The sequence below is a fragment of the Adiantum capillus-veneris genome, chromosome 11, assembly GCF_014529385.1.
Source record: "Adiantum capillus-veneris isolate H3 chromosome 11, ASM1452938v2, whole genome shotgun sequence".
NCBI classification, from domain to species: domain Eukaryota; kingdom Viridiplantae; phylum Streptophyta; class Polypodiopsida; order Polypodiales; family Pteridaceae; genus Adiantum; species Adiantum capillus-veneris.
Window position 1 is genome coordinate 124,048,954 of NC_140941.1, and position 21,172 is coordinate 124,070,125.

A 21,172-nucleotide genomic window follows, 5' to 3' on the forward strand; every position below is an offset into this window, starting at 1 on the left:
GGAGAACCTTTCGAGCTGTGATTAATGCTGCAAAGTGACCTCCCACAATACCAGTATGGACTTTCTCTAATACTTCTTCCTGCTCCTGTGGTAGCACACATCGGAGTAACACCTCTGCCACTGTACGATAATAGAGCTTCCCCATAATAATCTCAAAATTCTGGCTTCTGATAGCCATACGTTTCCTCTGATGGCTAGACAAGAAAGAAGGCATTTCGCCGCTGTCGAGAAAATGAAACATCTCCTCATACCATGTAACATTTAATGGCCTAATAACTTATGTGTAGCGGAAATTAGCATGAACATAGTGGGCATTTCATTAGAATAGATTCCTAATGAGAATTACAAGAGTGCTTGGGTGGAGAGAGCAACAAAAAGCATAACACCTAGTTAGATAGCATCAACAATACTTTCAAAAGAGAGAGAAATTAAGCTATTGACAACAGTTGAGGACCAGATTTGCATGGAGCCGGTCCCCCCTCCAGAAGGCTTTGTATTATGGTTTCTCCCATCAAGAGAGACATTGTACAATACAATTCTTTGTGTTCCTTCAAGACTAGCTAGTGCAATGAAGATGGAAGCTTCATGCACTAAGCAAAACACTTAATCAAACACAACTTGAATTATCCCCGTTCTCAGACCCAAGACCTCACACACCTTCGAAGATGGTGAGAGCTAGCAGGGTATGAGAGTAGATTGAGAGGAAGAAGGAGTATCTTACGAGAAAGATGTACATCTCCTCACATAGTCACTCATATTAGCATAGCTTAGCTTAGTAATTAGCTTGGTAGAGAAGATGAGCATGCATTGAAGCTTGGCTCTTGGTTGGATTTGCATCCACATGCCAAGAGAGTGTTGATGTAGGCTTCTATCTCACAAGCTTGGAGTAGGTGATGAGCTCTCCATTAAAGCTTGGGAGGAGATAGAGTATTCTTTCTTCACACATGGTCAAGTGTGAGTGTGTGTGTGTGTCAATGCCAAGCAAAAATCAGCCCCCTCTCTCTCTTGGGCGAGCCCTAGCTGCTAATTTGATCTGGATTTTGCCTCATTGGACCTCCCCAAGTCAAGCCAATAGGTATTAAGCAGCATAAGTGATAGCCTTCTGACATGTGTCCCCCTTTCCCCTTTTGTGAGAGCTTTAGGTAATTAAATAATTAAACTAAACTCTCATTGGACCCTTTTGCCTCCTGGCCAATAGGAATCAGGCAAGCCATGGGGCTTCTGAATGCTCATTGGACCCTTTGGGAGATGCCCAATAGCCTTCCAGGAAGACTTAATTCTCATTGGTTTTTTTTATTAAATGTTTTTAAATTAATTAAACTACATTTACTCTAGCTTAATTCTCATTGGTCCACTTCAAAGGTCTTCCAATAGGAATTGGGCACACCTTGTGGGCATCTGGCCTAGGGAGCTGACATGTGTCCCTCATTCCCTTTGTGTAAAGGGAGCCTGTGTATGTGTGTGGATTTCTCTCTCATCCCCTACCTTTAGGGCTCGCCCCCTCCCATGTAGGGATGTGCAAAGAATTTTAGGGCACACACAAAGCATCCAATTTTCCCTAGGGTTGACCTTTGGACACAACCTTTGAATTTTGGAAGTCTTAATGGGCTGAACCTTAGGGTCTTTTTATCCCATTGTTGCACATTGCTCTTTTGCAGATGGCCCCCCCTTTGGATCCCTATTTTCCCTCCTTTGGATCCCTACTGTGTCCGGTCTGCTAGCTTAACCAATATTCTAGCTTTTTCTCCCCTGGTACCTCCCCACATTAAATGATCAGTTTAATATGAGAAAATCATTTAGGAGAATTAGATATTGATTATTATGACATTACCTCTCTCTTGAAATCATAGTCGTCCTCGACTATGGTGTAGAGAAGGTAAAGCATGTTCATGAGTCCTTTTCTTAGCGGGTAGAGGATCCCTATGTTACCCTACGACATCATTCCACAATGGATGACTAGTCCATTTGGCGCTTGAGAGCCTGAGGCTGCCGCAAGCATGTCTGCACATTAGTCCTATCAATCTTCCATAGTAGAGTGACAAGCTCTACTTGGTGTTTGGGAGACGTCGTCTCCGCAAACTTGATCTAAGCATGCATACTACTTCATTTTTGTGCACAAATAAAGAAAAAGAGAGTCTTATAAAACAAAAATTTTGTTCATTTTTAACATTTTGTACATTTGCTTACTCTTGGGAAGCATTGTAAGCATGGACAAGGTTTAGGTTATCCTTTAATTGTATGCCTTGCATCCATCTAGCATCTTCAAAAGGATAATTCTTAAACTTAATAAGATATCGTCGGATAGTCTTACCGCCTCTTAATACCTTGTCTTCATGTCGGAGAATGGACTCGGGCTACAGCACCTCCTCTTGGTCCTCGATCTCCGGTGGGTCTTCCATAGTTGGTTCTTGAGGTGGCTCTTCTTTGTAAGGCTTTAATAGGCTCACATGAAAAGCATTGTGTATGAGCCAATGATTGGGCAACTTGAGTTGATAGGCCATCTCATTGATTGGCCTAAGAATCTGAAAGGGACCATAGTACCTTTTTGCTAGTTTAGCATAGTACTTTTGGTGACCCGTAGGATTCTTGCCCGTCGTGTGCCTTAATCGAGCCTTGGGAAACTTTAACAAGACCCAATCGTTTTCTTTAAAGGCTTGGGCTCTTCTGTGCTTGTCAGCAACAGTCTTTTGCCTTTGCTGTGAGATAAAGATAGCATCCTTAATCTTTTGGAAAGATTCTTGTAGGTCTCGGCTATACTCATCTGCAGCGAAGATCTTCCCATGTACTTTAAGTAGCAAGGGACATTTTTATCTTCCCTCAATTACCTCGAAAGGTGCTTTTCCCGTGGAAGTATGTACAATGTTATTGTAAGCATACTCCACTAAGGGTAAGTACTTCTCCCATTGGGATCTTTGATCTACTTCCATTACATAGGCTTTTAGTAGATCGAGAATGCTTAGGTTAGCTATTTCACTTTGGCCATCAGTTTGCGGATGATAGGCCGAAGAGAAGTTTAGCCTTGTTCCTAAATTCTCAAAGAGACCCTTCCAGAAATTACTGGTCATTCTAGGATCTCTATCCGACACTATGGACATTGGCAAGCCATGATATTTGAAAATTTGTGAAATAAAGAGGGTTGCCATTTGATGGGCTTTGATAGTCTTTTTGACAGGTATAAAATGAGCTTGTTTACTAAACCTGTCTACTATCGTCCATATTCCCGTATTCCCATGGATAGACTTAGGCAATCCAAAGATAAAATCCATGGATATGCTCTCCCATGGTGAATTAGGGATTGGCAAGGGTTGAAGCAATCCAAGTTGCTTCCCTCTATCAAATTTTGTCTTTTGGCATACTACACATTTGGAAACATACTCTTGTATGTTCATTTTCATGGTAGGCCAATAGAAATATGTTTCAATTCCCTTTAAGGTAGACTGAATCCCTCTATGCCCCGCATAAGGTGGAGCATGAGATTCATACATTACTTTCTCACGTAGTGAGTTAGTAACGCATAGTCTATTGCCATAGAGAAGATAACCATCTTGTAAAGTAAATGGTTCTTCTTTCTTCCCTAATGCAAGGGCTGAAATCACATCTCTAAAATCGGGATCAATAGCATACTCATCTATCATTGAAGATAGATCATTGTGAGTTGCTATGGAAACCGCATTCACTCTCGGCCGTCTTGAGAGTGCATCAGCTACTTGATTATGCTTGCCAGCAATGTGAGCAATATGAAAATGAAATTGCGAAAGGAAATTTTCCCACCTCATTTGTTTGTCGGAGAGCTTGGTCTGCGTCATGAAGTACTTAAGACTTTGGTGATCCGTTCGTAGAATGAAAGGAGTCCCCAATAAATAGTGCTTCCATGAGTCTAAGGCATGTAGAACTGCAAGGATTTCTTTTTCGTATATGCCTAGAGCTTGCTCAACAGGGTCAAGCCTTCGACTCTCATAGCCTATGGCGTGCCCTTCTTGGAGCAAAACAGCCCCAAGGCAATCACCACAAGCATCACATTGGACCTCAAATGGTTTTGAGAGATCCGATAGTGTAAGCACAGGTTGAGAGATAAGCTTTTCTTTAAGCTTTTCGAAAGTATTGTTCTCCTTAGCAGACCATGTATACCTAACACTTTTCTTTGTTAGGTCATGTAATGGTCCCGCAATTTGTGAGAACTTTTCTATGAAGCGTCTATAGTATGCACACATACCTATAAAGCTTCTTAGTTCATGAAGATTCCGTGGTTTAGGCCATCCTTTTATTACCTTTAAATTGGATGGATCCATTTGGATGCCATCTTGAGAGATAATGTGACCTAAATACTGAATCTCTTGCAAGAAAAATTCACTTTTCTTTTGATTAACATAAAGTTTATTCTCTCTTAAAACTTGAAATATTACCTGGAGGTGTTGCTTGTGTTCCTCCAATGAATTAGAGTAGATGATAATATCATCAAAGAACACTCCAGTGAAGGTTTGATGAGGCCTGAACAGCTTCTCCATCAAGCGGTTGAATGTGGCTGGTGCATTGGTCAAGCCAAAAGGCATGACAATGTATTCGTAAAGACCACATGTAGTACGAAATGCGGTCTTTACAATGTCTTGATCAACTATCCTTATTTGATGATAGCCACTTTTTAGGTCAACCCTACTGAAGTAGGTCGATCCTTGTAGCTTATCAAATAGGTCTTCTACCTGTGGAACGAGAAACCTATTCTTGATAGTGATCCTGTTTGGTGCTCTATAGTCGACACACATACGATATGTGCCGTCTTTCTTTTGCACTAATAGCACAGGTGAGCAAAATGGAGATGAGCTTGGCCTAACCATACCCTTCTCAACTAACTCATGCACTTGCCGCATAATCTCCTCTTGTTGAGCTTGAGAAACTCTATAAGGAGGTTTATTAGGCGGTGAACTCCCTGGAAGAAGTTCAATTGCATGGTCATCATTACCTCGTTTAGGAGGTAGCTCACAAGGGATGTCGTCAATAAAAACATCTTGAAACCCCTTGAGAAAATTGGATAACTCTAATTCCTTTTGGTTGCTTTTATTTTCGTTTGTTAAAGCATTAGGTTCATTTTGAGAATCTTTAACAAAAATCATGTACACGGAAATAGAGCTCTTTATTGACTTGTTGAAAGCTGGTGTATGTACAATGTGGATGGTGTTACCCATTTCCTTAGCATCTATATACATGTCTTTTTCCCTGAACTTAAAGGAGATTCTCCTTTCAGGAAATTTAACATCGGAAGCCAGGCGGTCAACAAACCATGGTGCCCCTAGGATTACATCCTCATGCTTGAGAGGAGAGATAAAGAAGTCCTCTTTGTCCACATAGCCTTGGACATGAAGCCTCAATTTCCCAATTAAGGGAGTGACTGAAGCTTCTTGCCCCTTGAAGGCACTGTCTGCGGGTAGGACATCTCCCGTCTCGTAGGATTGTATGCCTAGCTTGGTGGCCAACTCTATAGATATAAAATTGTGAGTAGAACCAGGGTCAAAGAGAATAAAAGCATCATGTTCTCTTACCTTTCCCCAAGCATGGCATAGAGGAGATCCTTTGTGATGAGTTTGGTGAGTCTCCTCCTCTTGGATTTCAACCAAGAAAGCTCTAGGAGGATCTTGGCGGTCGTTCTTTTGGGGACAAGCGCGGTACACATGCCCTTGTTCGCCGCACTTGAAACACCGGTTATCCTTACGATAACGCTCAAGCTCTTCAAGAGAGAGTTTATTCTTACCTTTGTAAACTCCCTTCTCTTTAGCTTTGTTGGAGTTGCCCTTAGGAGACTTTTGGACATTGTCCTTCCCCTTAGGCTCATTGGAACCCTTGTTTTCCGGGGGCTTATTATTTCTTTTTGCCCCTGTTTGGAAATTGATTCGAGAGGCGACCATAGTGTGGTGTATTACCGCCGATATGGTACGTGGTCTCTGGGAGTTGACATACTCCGCCATTTCTTCGGTTAAGCCCGCACAAAATTGTTGCTTTGCTCTCCAAAATCCAACCTTTTGAAGACAGTGGCTTTGAGTTGTAGGTCCCAAAACTTGTCTACATATTTGTGGATGGATTCATTGGGAGAGAGCTTTAAGCTTCGCCATTCGGTGAGTACTTTGTCTTTGGCATCGGTGGCCAAAGTGGTTCAAGGTAATTATCGCAATGCAACGGTACGCAGAGATGGAAACAAACTTGTGCAAATAGATTCTACAAAGGTTTGGACAGATGCGAGCGACAAATTTGCTCTCCCCGAACATTGCGAGCAAGTGGTCTTTGTACCGGATCCTGGAGAGTGACAATGGTGGTTTGTGGTTCAGGTTGCTCCAAGAAATAAACAAGTATTTGAAGGGCAAGATCTCCTGGAGGAAAGTCAGTCAGACGACGTCCATACTACTGTGACATTAGATGAGATGGACGAAGGTATGGCAGAGGAAGCTGACAGATATACGAGAGATGACGCAGACGAGCTAGAATTGACACTTGTAGATGAAGATGCAATGGATGAAGACAATCTGCCAGAACGAGTTGGGGCAGAGTTATGTTTGCAATTAGAGATAGACGATGATACGGTGCAAGATCTTATCGATGAGCCTTACTCGTCGAGGCCTAGGCCTGTCAGTGTTTGTGTGAAGACGTTGATTTAAAATTAAGCTTAAAGTTAATTTAAACAACTATGTTCTAATGCTTTATTTTACTTTCTTTGTACAGGACTTTAGTATGGCAGACCAGTTTCCAGATCCCGCTTCTATGAGTGCAGATGCATTCATGGGCTTTGTTACACGGATAACGCGTGCTCTGATGGCAGAGGCTTCTCAGTACTGGGTAGCCAGAGGCACGGGTACTATGCCTCCGGGATTCACAGCCGGGGCCTCCGGGGGGGGGGGGGGGGGGGGGGGGGGGGGGGGGGAGGGGACGCCTATCGGTACGACGCCTGCTTCTCCCATCACGGCCGCTTCGACACCTAGGGATGGGCGGGTACGTCCTCATCTCCGCAGCACAGGCGCACTCGCCGATCCCGGCGATCGTCAGGTGGAGGTGGTGGTTGCTGTGGAGGAGGGTCCACAGATGCTTCGACCCCTCCTCGCTCACGACCCCCGTCCTACCCAGACACACCTCTCAACACACCTCTTGGCACACCTCGGACACCTTGGGGGGCACATGATCCTAGTGCCTCCAAGCTCTATACTGTACGGGCAGATGGTTCTGTTGACATGGATAGAGTCGGGACTGAGATGAGACAGCGGATTCGCCAGCTCGCGGAGCTACAATTTTTGACCAGCATTTTGAAGTCTTGGGGTGAGTAAGAAAAGGACAAAATCACTTACATAGTGCAGACCATCCTGAGAGAGTACCAGCCTGCTCCGGGTTCTGACGTTGTTCCGAGGAGGTGGATCAAGGGTGTTGCACGGGACACCGTGAAACATCGACAAGATGTAGCTTGGAAGGCTTTCAGGACCGGCTCGCTGAGCCTTCGGGCATCCCACACGAGACGTGGCTGCAGATCAGGGAAGATGAGTAGACAGCGGCCACGCGGTTCAGACAGCAGCGTGAGGTTGCGCAGATACGACAAATGACCAGGGGAACATCTTATCTTGGCAGCGGACGCTTCGACACCTTTCGCTATGAGTTTGTGAGTTTCTAATCCAATCTTAACTATGGCGTTTTTTAAAACACGATGAATCATGTATTCTTATTACTTTGATTTTTGTATAAACGCAGAATATTGCGATGCATCGAGCCCCGACACATCAGGAGGAGTCAGATGGATATCGCAGAGGTATCTATGAAGTATTGAATGATCTTGATGCTTCAAGAGAGCCTGTAGACTGGGAGGCCTTATAGTCTGACTGATCGCTTGAGGTATGCAGGTTGTGACGCCTAGTCATCAGTGGAGTGGATTTCATATATATGCTTTGTGAGACACAGACACGCTTCTGTGTCTCCTTTTGTATAGACATATATATATGGTTATGATTATTGTTCAGACAATTATTGTTTTCCTTATGGTTATGTTTATTGTCATTGTCATTGTATAGACATGGTTATTTCTCCTATTCTTGTATAGACATAGTTATGGTTCAGGTTTTGTTTATGGTTATGTTTAACTTTCTGGTTATGCTTATGGTTATTGTTAATTTTGTTTCTGGTTATGATCAAAGTGGTTATGGTCGGTTATGGTTTTAAGTTATGGTTATGGTTCGTTATGGTTATGCTTTTAAGTTATGGTTATGGTTTGTTATGGTCATTCGCCTTAAATCTCATGTGAGATCCTACATGAATAGCATGTCTTCTTCGAGTAATGTAGCATTTCATAAGTCATGTGTACTCTCATTTGCAGAGGATGAGGATGGTGTCAATGTTGTTGATGGAGCACTTCTCCCCATCTCTGTGATTCCAAGCCTTTCCTGTAACGCCCTGAACTCCGACTCTATTGGAAGCGTCGCGGCACATGAGGTTGCATCCTTGTATATCATTGCTAGTGCCTTGGTTGGTTCGATAAAAGTCACCCGCTGTTACATGAGCATCCATGACAGAATACTTGTCATTGGCAGGGTCAATTATACTGCCATCCTCTTGTAGATTTTGAGCTACTATATCAAGGAAGTAGTCCTCTCTCAAGCCAAACAGTTCCATAATTTCATTGAGCATTCATAATGATGATCACCGATGGGGACGGTAGGGAGACATTTGCTGGCAAAGCTCCCTCTGACAGCTGAATATTTTCTAAAATACACAAAGCACCATTAGGTGGTTGCTCCAACTCGTCACCAGTGACTGAACGGTGACTACTCTTGACCTCCTCTGATGTGTCCCGGTGATTGTCCAGATTAACATTCAAAAAGAGTATGAACCCAACATAGTATTCTGCAACTCGACACTTTCAATTATGTATGGGACATCTGATGTCATTCCTGTAAGACTGCAGTGGCAACTTGAGGCTGCTTCTATAGAAAATATCTTTCTTTAAATGATCAAAAATGATATCCTTCATATGAACATATCGACAACCCTTAAACTCAAATGTGCCGCTGATCGTCTGTTGATCGTATGTCTGATAAAACTCTGAAAGAAAATGTGATGCAGAAGCCAAAAACTCTTGCAATGAGAAGGAAGGATTGAAAATTGGCTTGAATTCCTACTCCCGCTGTGCTGAAGCCCAACTCTATAGAGAAAATGGTACAGCTTGTCTTTGGGTGCCTCGTTAGAGCAAGAAAACTCCTTCTCTATCTCGATTTGAAATGGATCCATTTATGGAGAGAGGTAAGAAAACTTGGGTTGTTGGTTAGGGTGAAGGTAGGAAGGCACTGGCTAACACTAAAGAGTACCAAGGGAGGACTAACTGGCCTCCTATATATAGACTCCTCAAGAACTCGAACACATCATTTCAACCACCCTTATGATTGCATTAGATCCGGTGCAATGAATGCAACACAAAGACCGAGGCAAACTCCACCATCCCTATGACACGTGTCCTTCATGCGGTGAATGTTGTAGCCTTATGATTGCATTAGATCCGGTGAAATTAATGAAACACAAAGACCAAGGCAAGCTCCACCATCCCTATGACACGTGTCCTTCATGCGGTGAGTGTTGTAGCTATATAAAGCACCTTGACTGCACACTCTAGAACTTTCTCACATCTACACAATGTAGGCCCTGAGGTATGGAGGACAAGAAGAGAGGAAAGGTGAAGCTTTCCCAAAAGATGATGGTGGAAATGAAGGAGGTAGAGAAGACGATAGTTGAGGAAAAAGCACTTAGAAAGGAGCTGAAGAAGAAAAACCAAAAGGCAAAGGCTGAGGAAAACAGCACCGTAAAGACCGAGGACAAGAAACCACCAACGATAAAGGAGAAAAAAGAATAATTGAAATGGAAAAACAAGATTGTGCTTTCTTGAAGTTGTAATGGAGTCCTTGAAGATAATGCAAATGTCTTCATCTATTGTTCCTTTGTCTTTGCCTCTTTGTTTCTTTTTTTGGTTAATGATTATGAAGGAAGAGCTTTAATCAAAATGTTTTGCACAACAATGCGAGTGGTAGGTTTATGTCACACAACGTTGACTTGCATGTGTTGTGCATCGATGGAGAAATGTGGTGACACAACACGATAGGGAGCTCTCTCCACGATATGGATAGTCCCCGCCCCGTTGTGACGCGATATCCAAATGTCGCGCCACAGTGATAGGAAGGCGTGTATAAGATATGTATGGTGCCTATCGCGTTGTGACGTGATATCCAAATGTCACGCCACAACACGATAGAGATGTATGTCCACGACATGTGTGGTCCTTATCGCATTGTGACACGACATCCAAATGTCGTGCCGCAACGCGATAGGGAGGCATGTCCACGATATGGGTGATCCCTATCGTGTTGTGATGCGATATCCAAATGTCGCGCCACAGTGCAATAAAGAGGCGTGGTTGGTCCCTCTCGCGCTATGATGCACCTTTAAGAGTATCGCGCCACAATGCAATATGGAGGTCTGACTGCGGTACACTCCTGCTACTCGCGTAGTGCCATAAATTTTTTTATTGTTGCGACACAACACGAGGAGGTGGTTTGGTTGAACAAGGCACATCCCCTATCGCGTTGTGTCACGACAACCACATTGTCGACCTCTTGCCCCAGTCAACATGCAGTATGCCATGTGTCGTTCATGCGATGACACACTCTTTCCAATGATGATGAGTGACCCAATTAATTGTGGCCGTCACACGTTTGGTAATGATGATGATGCCCTTGATGATTATATAACATTTCTACTTTCGAATATCCCACTGCTGTTTGACGACTGTCCTGACCTCTCAGAATCAGCTTTTGCGAAGTAACCTTCTCATCGCTAAATCTTCTTCTTATTCTTCCCCACAACGCTTTCCAGGGTAAACACTTGTTTCCATGGCTTGCACGAAGCAGACCGCAAGGAATGTTTACCCCCAAGACAACCAACCTTCATCCTTAAGAGTTGGAGGCAAAACCAACCCTGCCTAATCTTTGGGCAACAATGCGTAGTCGGAGGTATGAGCAGAACCGAAGCGTTCTGCTTGCGCTGGGCAAACTCCAAAGGCATGTTTCTCTTGCTATTCCTAAGATACCCTTTCAAAGAGTAGTTTGCCAAATTTTTGAAGGCGTAAATTTGGATTTTCTGTGGGCCAAAGGTGCAATGGGTTGCCTCCACGAGACAGCCCGAGGACTTTCTGATCGACCTGCCCTCAGACAGCTATGTCCCTAGATCTCATGCCCATAGAGTGACACTGATGCCTCGAATATCAATTCTTTTAGGCTGCTACAATTTAGGTATGGCAAGACACTTGCTATCTGACAAGAGAATGGACAACATTTTGGCAATCCCTCCAATAACCAAAGTGAAGGTGACGGATGTGAGCACCACACATCACACGTACATAACACGTTTGAATGTGGAGTGGACCCAAGAGGCACTTGTGGAACAGCCTTCGGAGGAGTCAAATGAAAGGGAGATGTTATTAGCAATTGACCAAGCTAATAATGACACTACGTTTCCTTGGCCCAGCTTTTGATGTAGCACTTCATGTATGGGGCCAAATTTTAAACTTTCATTTTGGCCCTCATGAGATAGGTGTTTTTCAAAATAGTGGGAGGGAGCTTACAGACCAAAGTATCAACTTCGGTCTCTGGTATGTTAAATTATTTTTGCAGAGGTATTTATCTGATTTTGGCTTATTAGAGATCCTCATCAATTAATTTTCTCAATTTGCAGCATGCTAGTTTCAAACCTTGCATGGAATCTATAATCCGAGGTAGCCATTTTGGATGCACAACTATCAGTCATGCTTACCTCGGAGGACACTTCCCTGATTGAAGTCACTGATTGGTTTCAACGAGTAAACATGGACATGGCGAAAGTTTTACTTCTAGCTTACAACAAAAAGCAAGTATTTTTTATACCGCTAATCTTCAATATTTTGTATACTACAAATAGCAAACTAGTTCCTATTTTTGTGCAATCAGTTCACATTGGAGCCTTGTAGGCTTAAACATTGAGCGCAAGCGTTGCTACCTTGCAAACTCCTTGTTTCTTGATTTTGCAATTTCAATGCAACGTGTGGTCACCATATGCTATGTATTGCAGGTCTGTTCAAAACCTTATTGTTGCATGGGAAGAATTGACCCAAGATAGTGTTTGGGATTCTGAGTTGCAAGGTTCCAAAGCAAGATGATGCGCATTCTTGTGGATGGAGAGTTCTTGCAAATGTGGAGCTTCTTCTGGAATGCATTTATGATGAGGACCATAGAAGTGTAAGTGCAATGTTTTGCTTTTGTAATCCTTGCACACATGATTTCTTTCAAATACATATAAAAGCTATGGAATTCATTTGCAGGCAAGGAACCGGGCAAATTATTCGAACTTGCATGTGGAGGCATTTAGGACGACGATCATCCAGAATGTGATCAATCTTGTGGAGACTCGTCCTGAAGGAGTCGCCGATGCATTTATCGTGCCACCACCATGACCACAACCTCGGCCTCCACCTTGGAGGTACAAAGCAACACCTCCACCAATGATAGACCAAGTGCCCGGACATGCCTCCCCTCGTGTTCCTGACCACTCGATCTCTAGTATTTTTGTAATACCCAATTTTACTGAGGAAGATGATGCCATTGCACAATCTTTTCCTCAATCCCAAGCCCATGACCCAACCCCCAGTCCGTCTCATGAGGCTTTGCATCCTAATCATGATAATCAAGCTAGGGGGAGCTCCCCTCAATTGTAAATGAGAGCTACTAAGATTTAATTGGATGTTATTACAATGTACATTATTAAGCGCAATGTAAAGACAACTTGAGTCGATTTTGAAAAGATAATTGCTCTCAGACTTTATTTGCAAGAAACTCCTTAACAATCATTTTCGCATGAATGTAGATTGCAAGCTTGCTATCAACAACTTTCTATAATATTCGTAGTACAAAGCAACGTGATATATTGTGTGATCCGCCTTCTTCAATCAAGAGTTGGATTGCACTAGAAACAATCGCTCATCCTTTATCTCTGCGCACAATGTCTTCTTCTCCTTTCTCTGAGACACCTGCACGACAATTAATCGAACAGCTAGATTAGACCAATATTTTGTGATGATAACCAGTAGGGAAATAATTAATGCAACATTAATGTTTACATACAAAACATACTACCTTTTGCATGTTGCACTCGAAAAGAAATTTTGGAGGCAAGCTTAGGTCAACCTCATTCTCCAAATCCTCATGCACTTGTCGTACTGTCACATTGCCTTGAATGCTAAGAACAGTTAGCAGATCAGGTCCACACCATACCTTAAGCATTCTAAAAGGATTGTTAAGGTCATGAATTAAATCTTGGTCCAAATCTACCAGATGACCATTCACTCGATGTCACCTTATGTAGTGGAAGGAAGCTATGAAATTTTGAGAAGCTATCATGCACTTACACACAATAGAATTCTTATTTACCTTGCATAAGACGCCATCAAAATCATGGACATCCCAAGATTCATCTAGAAAATCGAGGCATTTCTCTATCTTAGAGAGTAGCATAGTTCCTGTCTTCCTAATCTCTTCATCATGGAAAAAGTCGATGAACACATGCATGGACATGAAGATTGAAGCACATACCAGCCGACTAAGAATATTTGGTCTTAAGCACTTTTATATTTTCTGATGGAGCTTTAGTATGAAACACTCAAAGGTTTCAGATGAAGGGACTGGCCACTCTAGACTGTCCTTCGAAGGAACCGGGAGATATTCTAGAGTGCCAAAGCCAAGCGCAGAACGTGGAGCATTATAAAAGTGGTCGAAGAAAAAAAACCCCCTTTCAACCAACACTCTTCGTGCGCTGGTGTTATAGATTAGCTCTCCCACAGTTGCATGGAATGCATAAAAAATGCCAATAATGCGATTCACCGGCTGATAGTCTTCTTTGTTGGAAGGATAAATATATGCAACCGACAAGTTAAACACACAATACATGAGTGACCATTATGGATGTAAGAAAACTTACAATTAAGAAAACTTATAACTTGGTCGGTTTGTTGATAAATTATGGATGTAAGGATAAATATATGCAACCGACAAGTTAAACACACAATACATGATCGGACCATTATGGATGTAAGAAAACTTACAATTAAGAAAACTTATAACTTGGTCGGTTTGTTGAAAATCCTATCGGCGTTGTTCGTAGACGCAACTCGGAGTGCATATATGCTTGTTAAATGAGAACCTCTTTGACTGTTTTGCCCGTTTGTGACAAGAAAAAGTTATTCACCCTACCTTTATAGCTGTTCACAAACTTGTTGCCTGTGCGCTTTCTCTTCCTTGTCTGCAGGAGAACCCAGCTTCCTGTAATGGTGGTGGAAATCCATCGACCGTTGTCCAAATCGATGCTATTGAAAATTTTAACAGACTTAATACTTGCGGATGGTCATAGAAGTTTTCTGTTCTCCATTACTGATTCATCTATGTATGACAAGATGCACAACATATATGTGAGAGGGGGAATGTTCATTCCATGGCTTGCTCAACCACCTACACGATGGCATCTGCATTACATTACTTGGAGCCCATTAGCTCCACTCATCATCATCGACATCATCTGCATTACATTACTTGGAGCCCATTAGCTCCACTCATCATCATTCGCATTAGCCACTTGCTCCATAAAACACCATTGTATGTTGTTCGTATAGATTGCAGACATACTCGGACTAATTGAGGCTATATAAATAAATTACTCTGATGTGATCCCCATTCATCTTTAGTCGGCATAACAATTTGTTTCAGGCTACTTTCCTATCCCCCAACTATGCACACATGCCAACTTGCTAACCATCTATCCAACATTACTCAATGTTTCTACATCTGCACTTGCATTAATATGTGTAATTTTAATGTTGTGTCTCTCTTTTCAACCCAAATTATGTCTATTCTATGGTAAAATGTCCATTGCCTAATGAAATTCAAGGTCTTTCAGTCTTTCTTGCCTCGTTCTGTTCTCAATTCATCGACGGTCTTTTTTCACATTCTCACATTCTTTTTTCGCTCCTCCTATCCTTCTTACATACTTAACGAAGCACTGTAAACATTTTTCCATGAACACTAACAAGGTCATATGTGCTTGTAGAAATGTTTTTCTTGGAACACTTCCAACATTTGAGATTACTAGGGGCCCTTGATCCCACCCCCATGCCTAAGGTAGCAAGAGCTGAAGGAGAGCCAGCTATGACACTATTTGACACCTCCTTTTTGGAGGGAACCTACATTCCTAGATCGCTATTGATCTTGGAAGGTGATGATGCATTTATTTGGGGGGAGGGGAGGGGTGGGGATCAAGTTGGACCTCCCGACATCCCACTCTCGAGGTGAATGCATTACCACTGTGGTGGCACACTCAATTTGTTGAGCGCTCATAGTTTCAAAGTTCATACCACCAAATTGCAATGGACATAACTTGTGGAGTCCAGATTGAGTTCACATGCAAGCCCACTATGTGTTTGCGTTCGCTCGGGTCACACTTAATTCCCATTATGATCAACGATTGTAAATTTTGCCAACACGCTATGCCAATCTTCAATCGTAGATCCCCTCCAAATTAGTTGCAGCTTCTTATGAGGAAGGAGGGCCAGAGTGTCACATTCAGTCGTTTTTGTACTTTTGACTAGACTCTTTTTTCCCGATGTGGGAGACCAATGACCATTGAGAATGTGAGTGCCAGGGGCCATAACGAACAAGGACCAAAGGGCGGTCTACAGAGTCAAGAAGGAAGTTTGAAATGCGTGGGGGAGAGAGAGAGAGAGAGAGAGAGAGAGAGAGAGAGAGCACAGCTTCGCGGAAGTGGAGAAGTCAAGAGCAGGAGGGATGCTTTCAATACGCAGGCGGCCGGGTGTGTTTGTGTGTGTGTGTGTGAGAGAGAGAGAGAGAGAGAGAGAGAGAGAGAGAGAGAGAGAAGAAGAAGAGAGTGCGTTGCGCCGGAAGGGGAAAAGTCAGAAGAGAGGGAGGTTGCCGAAATCAAAGGCGCGTACCCAGCACGTCCCCGTGCCCCGCCTCTCTCTCTCTCTCTCACACACACACACACACATCCACGCGCATTCTCGTGTATAAAAGGGTCCGCTCGCCTTCCAATTTGTTACGCTGCGCTCTTCTTCATATTACACAAACACAAGCGAGACACAGAGGCCCTGTCCATCGACCTCGTCAGAACAGAGAGAGAGAGAGAGAAAGAGAGAGAGAGAGCGCCAGAAGCCGTCAGCTGTAGGCCGGTACTTGCTGTAATCCAGCTAATGGGCATGGCTGGCCAGAAGCAATCTTTGGTCCTTGTCTCCTTTGTCATGTCCATTCTCGTCTCTGGCATATCAGGTTGGTGTGTGTGTGTGTGAGAGAGAGAGAGAGAGAGAGAGTGCGTGTGTGTTTCAATCGCTTTGCTAACCTTGGTTTTGGTCCATTTTGTAGCAACCCTCCTGTGTGAGGATTTGCCTATCGACCTCTGCGCATTCGCAGTGTCCTCTAGTGCTTCACGATGCATTCTCGAGAAAGAAGTGTCGTCTCAAGGCAAAGTTGAATACCAATGCCAGGTTAGTCCATTGGCCTTTCAACCTGTTGGAAATGCAGAGATGTTTGCTATATGCAACCACATGTATGCATCTCTAAATGTATGTATGTATGGTCATCATGTGGATTAATTTTGCATACATGGATGCAGACATCAGATGTGAGTGCAAATGAGTTTGCCGAATGGGTGGAAACCGATGATTGTGTGCATGCTTGCGGCATCGACAGACAAACGGTAGGACTTTCATCCGACTCATTCGTTGAGAGCGGGTTTGTCAAGGCTCTTTGCTCCATTGACTGTCAAAATGGGTGCCCCAACGTGGTAGATCTTTTCGAGAAGCTTGCCGCTGGAGAAGGTAACAATCCCACAAATGCAAAGTAGGTCCATATTGCTTATACAAAGGCTGCATTGATATTGCAGTATGGGTGTGGAAATGTGTTGAAGCAAGTTCGACATATTTAATTACATTCAATGAGTGCATATAGATGTTAATTAGATTGATTTAATCTTTCAATTGATGAATGCAGGAGTTTCTTTGAGCCGGGTATGCGAAGTCCAATCCATGGGTGCTGCCCGGCGAGCAATGAATGAGGTTGAGAACTCTCACTTTGCTTCTCTCTCAGCACACAGCCTCAATGCTTGGGAGGCTTCCAATGCGGCACTCTCGCCTTTCGGCTCGTTGAATCCGCAGGGGAGTCTAGACACAACAAGCCCTGCTGCAGCCCCTTCACAAATCTAAATTCATCCCATCTTCTTGCTCATGAAGCCAGGTCCTCATACAGTCTTATTGGATTTATATGGTATTTGACATGATGCGAACCCTAGCTAAAGATGGATCAATTTTCCCCTCTATTCACCACCCTCTTTAGTCAAAGTGACCATCCTACTCCTATGTATTTTTTCAAGAGTGGAGGAGCCTGATCATCTACCAAGCCCTCCCCTACATCTTTTTATAGAGACAAAATGTGTTCCTAGCTCCATGTTCATTGATATTCTATGTGATTTCTCTTATTCTTTGCACCACCTAATGAACATTCTTTGCCATTTCTCTCATTCTTTGCAACACTCTATGTAGTCGATCATTTTGTAATTGCAAATGCTTGTGGAATGTTTCATAATGGGCATATTGCTCGAGGGGTTCACTAGGCTAAATATGCTATGTCTGTCTTTCCAAAATCCCTTATTCGCGAATTTTTAAAGGAGAATCATAAACCCTTTTCTCTTTAAATTTTTCATTTTTTGAGATTTGTAAAACTAATAACCTTTTGTGTAATTTTTTCTTTTAAATTTTAAAGGATTATAAATACCCTTCCGTTGATCTCACGTCACAAATTTTGTAAGTGAATCCCCCAAAGAATATTGTGGCATTGCAACTAGGAAATACTCATCACATAGAAGGTTTTTCACTTAGATTCACATCATCATGACATAAAATGTGTGCATGGTAGGCCGCTTGGTAACACATAAAGTATGCATCCATATATTGTTGCATGAATTTCCATCAAAACAATTGAAAATTTGGTCTTAGATACTTGCATCGATAACATGTCTTGCCAAAAGTTGCATGAATATCCATACAATTTTCGCCTCATTCCACTCAGAGGAAGGACTTATCACATCACTAGAAATATAGCAAGGCACCTACATCATGCTTTTTAGTAAAAGTCTTACTCCTTGCTTTGAATTGCGAAGCAGCACCATTAGACCACACCCAAGTCACTTGACATATAGCCTTCACTTTTTAGCCACTGATTATGCAAAAGAAAATACTGCACAAACAAAGTATGATGTGTCTTGTCATCAAAGATGTAGAAGTGGGTCATCTTTTGAATGGTACCAAGTGCATCACGTAAGTATGAAATGTGAAACAAAATCGTGAACTGAGTGGAATAACAATGCATTGACTAAACCTCATTTTGCACCTTGAAATAGTAATTCTCTGCAAAATCCACTACAAACATTGCTACATTCTCAAGAAAGTTACCCAAACACTCCTTGAATTGTTGAGCTTTCCATATGTACACGTAGTTGTGTTTGATGAAGTTCCCCAATTTGCTTTGAAGCAAGGAAATGAAACTCACCGGATTAACCTACTGAATCACAAGGTCTTTTTGGGATTTTGTGTTACCCTTCTCATCCATTTTTTGTGTAAGAACCTCGTCAAAAAACTTCACAAATATTGTAGAGATAACATCACTCTATTTGCCTGGCCACAACGAGAGCCTTTCAATGTCATAATGTTTGCATGTTCCCAAAAGACATTTTCTGCGGTGATAAGCATTGTCAATGGGCTTTGGATACAATACAAACTCCCATGTCTTTTAAGCATGAAAAAGTGGCATTGGATATTGTGCATTGCGCTATTCCATCACAAAAATTCTAAACGAGACACTTGTAAAAAGCATGACATTCCATGTAGCCCATATCTAATCTGGTGCATCTGATTGAAGGCTTCCTTGAAGTATACAAGCTAAACATGGTATTCATAACAAGTGTTGGGGTCCTTCAATTTGCATATGAAGTATGACTTCGGACCCGCAAAGCATCTAAAGGAGATTCTAATGTTAGGATGAGCCTCCTAGAACAACATGTAGAAGTCTCTCTGTGATATAGAAGACACACTTAAAAATACTATGAAGTTCTGGAAATTCCTTGCAAGCATAGTAAAACACTTCTGGGTAGCTGTAAGATGCTCTTAGAAGCACTAAGAAGCACATAGAGTCACTCACAAGCACATAACAACACTTGAAAGCACTTGGAAGGACTTGAAAGCATTCAGAAGAACTTTCAACCACTCGAAAGCTTTCAAACGCACCGAGAAGCATTGAAAAACATTCAACAACACATGGAAGCACATGACAACAATCAAAGGACTTTCTTCACAAGCACTTTGAAGCACTTGGCGTTTTTCATGAGCTTCTTAAAGCATTTTGAAGTATTTGGAAGCTTTTGAAAGCACTTGAAAGTACTCAAAGCATTCGACAATACATGAAAGCATTTGGAAGCACAAGAAAACACTCAAAGGAATTTCTTTAAAAGCACTTTGAAACACTTGGAGTTTTTCATGAGCTTTTCAAAGCACTCTGATGTATTTGGAAGCTTTTGGAAGCACTTGCACTCAGAAGCATTCAGAATACCTTGGAAGCACTTAGAAACAAGCTCTTGAAAGCACTCAAAAGTCTTCAAAATCACTTTCAAGTGCTTGAAGCCTTTGGAAGCTTTTTAAAGCACTAAGAATCAGTCAGAATCACTCACATCATATGGAGGTACTCGGAAGCACTTGGGGAATCAAAATTGAAGCAATTTGAGGAATTTGAGAGCACTTTGATAATAGTCGAGGCTCGTAGGACTTTGAAACACTTTTCAACAAATGGAATTCAATGAAAGCACTTAGTGAGGAGCACTTAGAAGCCCTTGGAGGCATGTAAACATCTATGAGAATCTCTTAAGTACCATAAAGTATGATCAAGCACTTATTGCACTGAAAATCATTATAAAGCTTTGTGAAGAACCATAAAGATTGATTAGGTACTGTAATGCACTAACAAGCACCCTTTGGAAGCAACTAGAAGCACTCAAAGTCACTAAGAAGCATTTGTAATCATTCATTAACTTGTAAAAAGTGCTATAAAAGATGGTAACTCACAAGAATGGATTGTTAAGCAGTGGGAATACCTTGAAGCATTTGGAATTATTAGGGAAAATTTTGAAGCACTTGGATGCACTCATAGGCAATCATGAACGGTTTGAATCATTTATCAATTTCTGTTAAGCACTATCTAGCACAATTGAGTACTATAATGGAATACCATACACAGGAAAATAGTTGGAGGCACCTTCAAGCACCGTAAAGCATTTTGAAAGGTTACAAGCACATAGTAAAGCACCTAATAACACAAAGTAAAGCACTATGGCACACTCTCAAGATGTTCGGGCTATGTTAACCGAGCCGACATCATTTAACACGAGCTACTAAAGGAATTAGCCTTGAAAATCCACATTAAGGACACATACAAAGAAGTATTAAAGATTGGAGTTACATATCTGTACATTTTTTCAAAATGGTAATGTATTGTAATTTTCCAATGAGCTACTCGGCTAGGGCCCTTTACTATAAGTCATGGATGGCTGGCCAATCAATTGTTTCGGAAGCACAACCACCTATCATCAAGAATTTCTAAAAAAATTCTTATAATGGAATTGGCCTATTTAACTTGAGAGTAGCGGAAATTAATGAGAGTACCTTTGAGAATGACTTTGTGAGCATAGCGGTGAACATAATTTAAGATAGCAACATAATCATGGCAATTAGTTAACTTGGCATGAACAATACTTTTGCAAGAGAGAGATTTTAGAGAGCATGACAACAATTGAGGACCGGATTTATGTGGAGCCGGTTCCCCCTCCACCAGGCATTTGTATAATGAATTCTCCCATTAGGAGAGACTTGTTACAATACAATCTTTGTGTTCCTTGTGACCTAGGTGATGCAATAAAGATGGAAAGCTTCATGCATCACAAACATAACATAAACTTGAAGAAAGATTTAAACATCCCAAGCCTCAGTCCCAAGACCTCAAACACCTTCGAAGGTGAAGAGAGTTAGCAGGGAATG

The 21,172-nt window shown here is 42.1% G+C and overlaps 1 protein-coding gene across 1 annotated transcript; it reads left to right on the plus strand.

Annotated features, from left to right (window-relative positions):
• The first annotated feature begins 16,149 nt into the window (after positions 1-16,149).
• Positions 16,150-17,568, plus strand: LOC147447957 (uncharacterized). The gene is made up of 4 exons (XM_086524460.1): positions 16,150-16,364; positions 16,458-16,579; positions 16,708-16,912; positions 17,085-17,568. Exons 1-4 carry the CDS (start codon positions 16,289-16,291, stop codon positions 17,294-17,296), a joined length of 615 nt encoding a protein of 204 aa, XP_086380586.1. The 5' UTR covers positions 16,150-16,288; the 3' UTR covers positions 17,297-17,568.
• Positions 17,569-21,172: the final 3,604 nt, after the last annotated feature.

Excerpts from the sequence above, each read along its gene's own strand:
- LOC147447957 (XM_086524460.1), top strand. The coding sequence starts at position 16,289 with ATGGGCATGGCTGGCCAGAAGCAATCTTTGGTCCTTGTCTCCTTTGTC. Across the intron at positions 16,365-16,457 it reads TCTCGTCTCTGGCATATCAG|CAACCCTCCTGTGTGAGGAT; the intron begins GTTGGTGTGTGT and ends TCCATTTTGTAG. Across the intron at positions 16,913-17,084 it reads GAAGCTTGCCGCTGGAGAAG|GAGTTTCTTTGAGCCGGGTA; the intron begins GTAACAATCCCA and ends TGATGAATGCAG.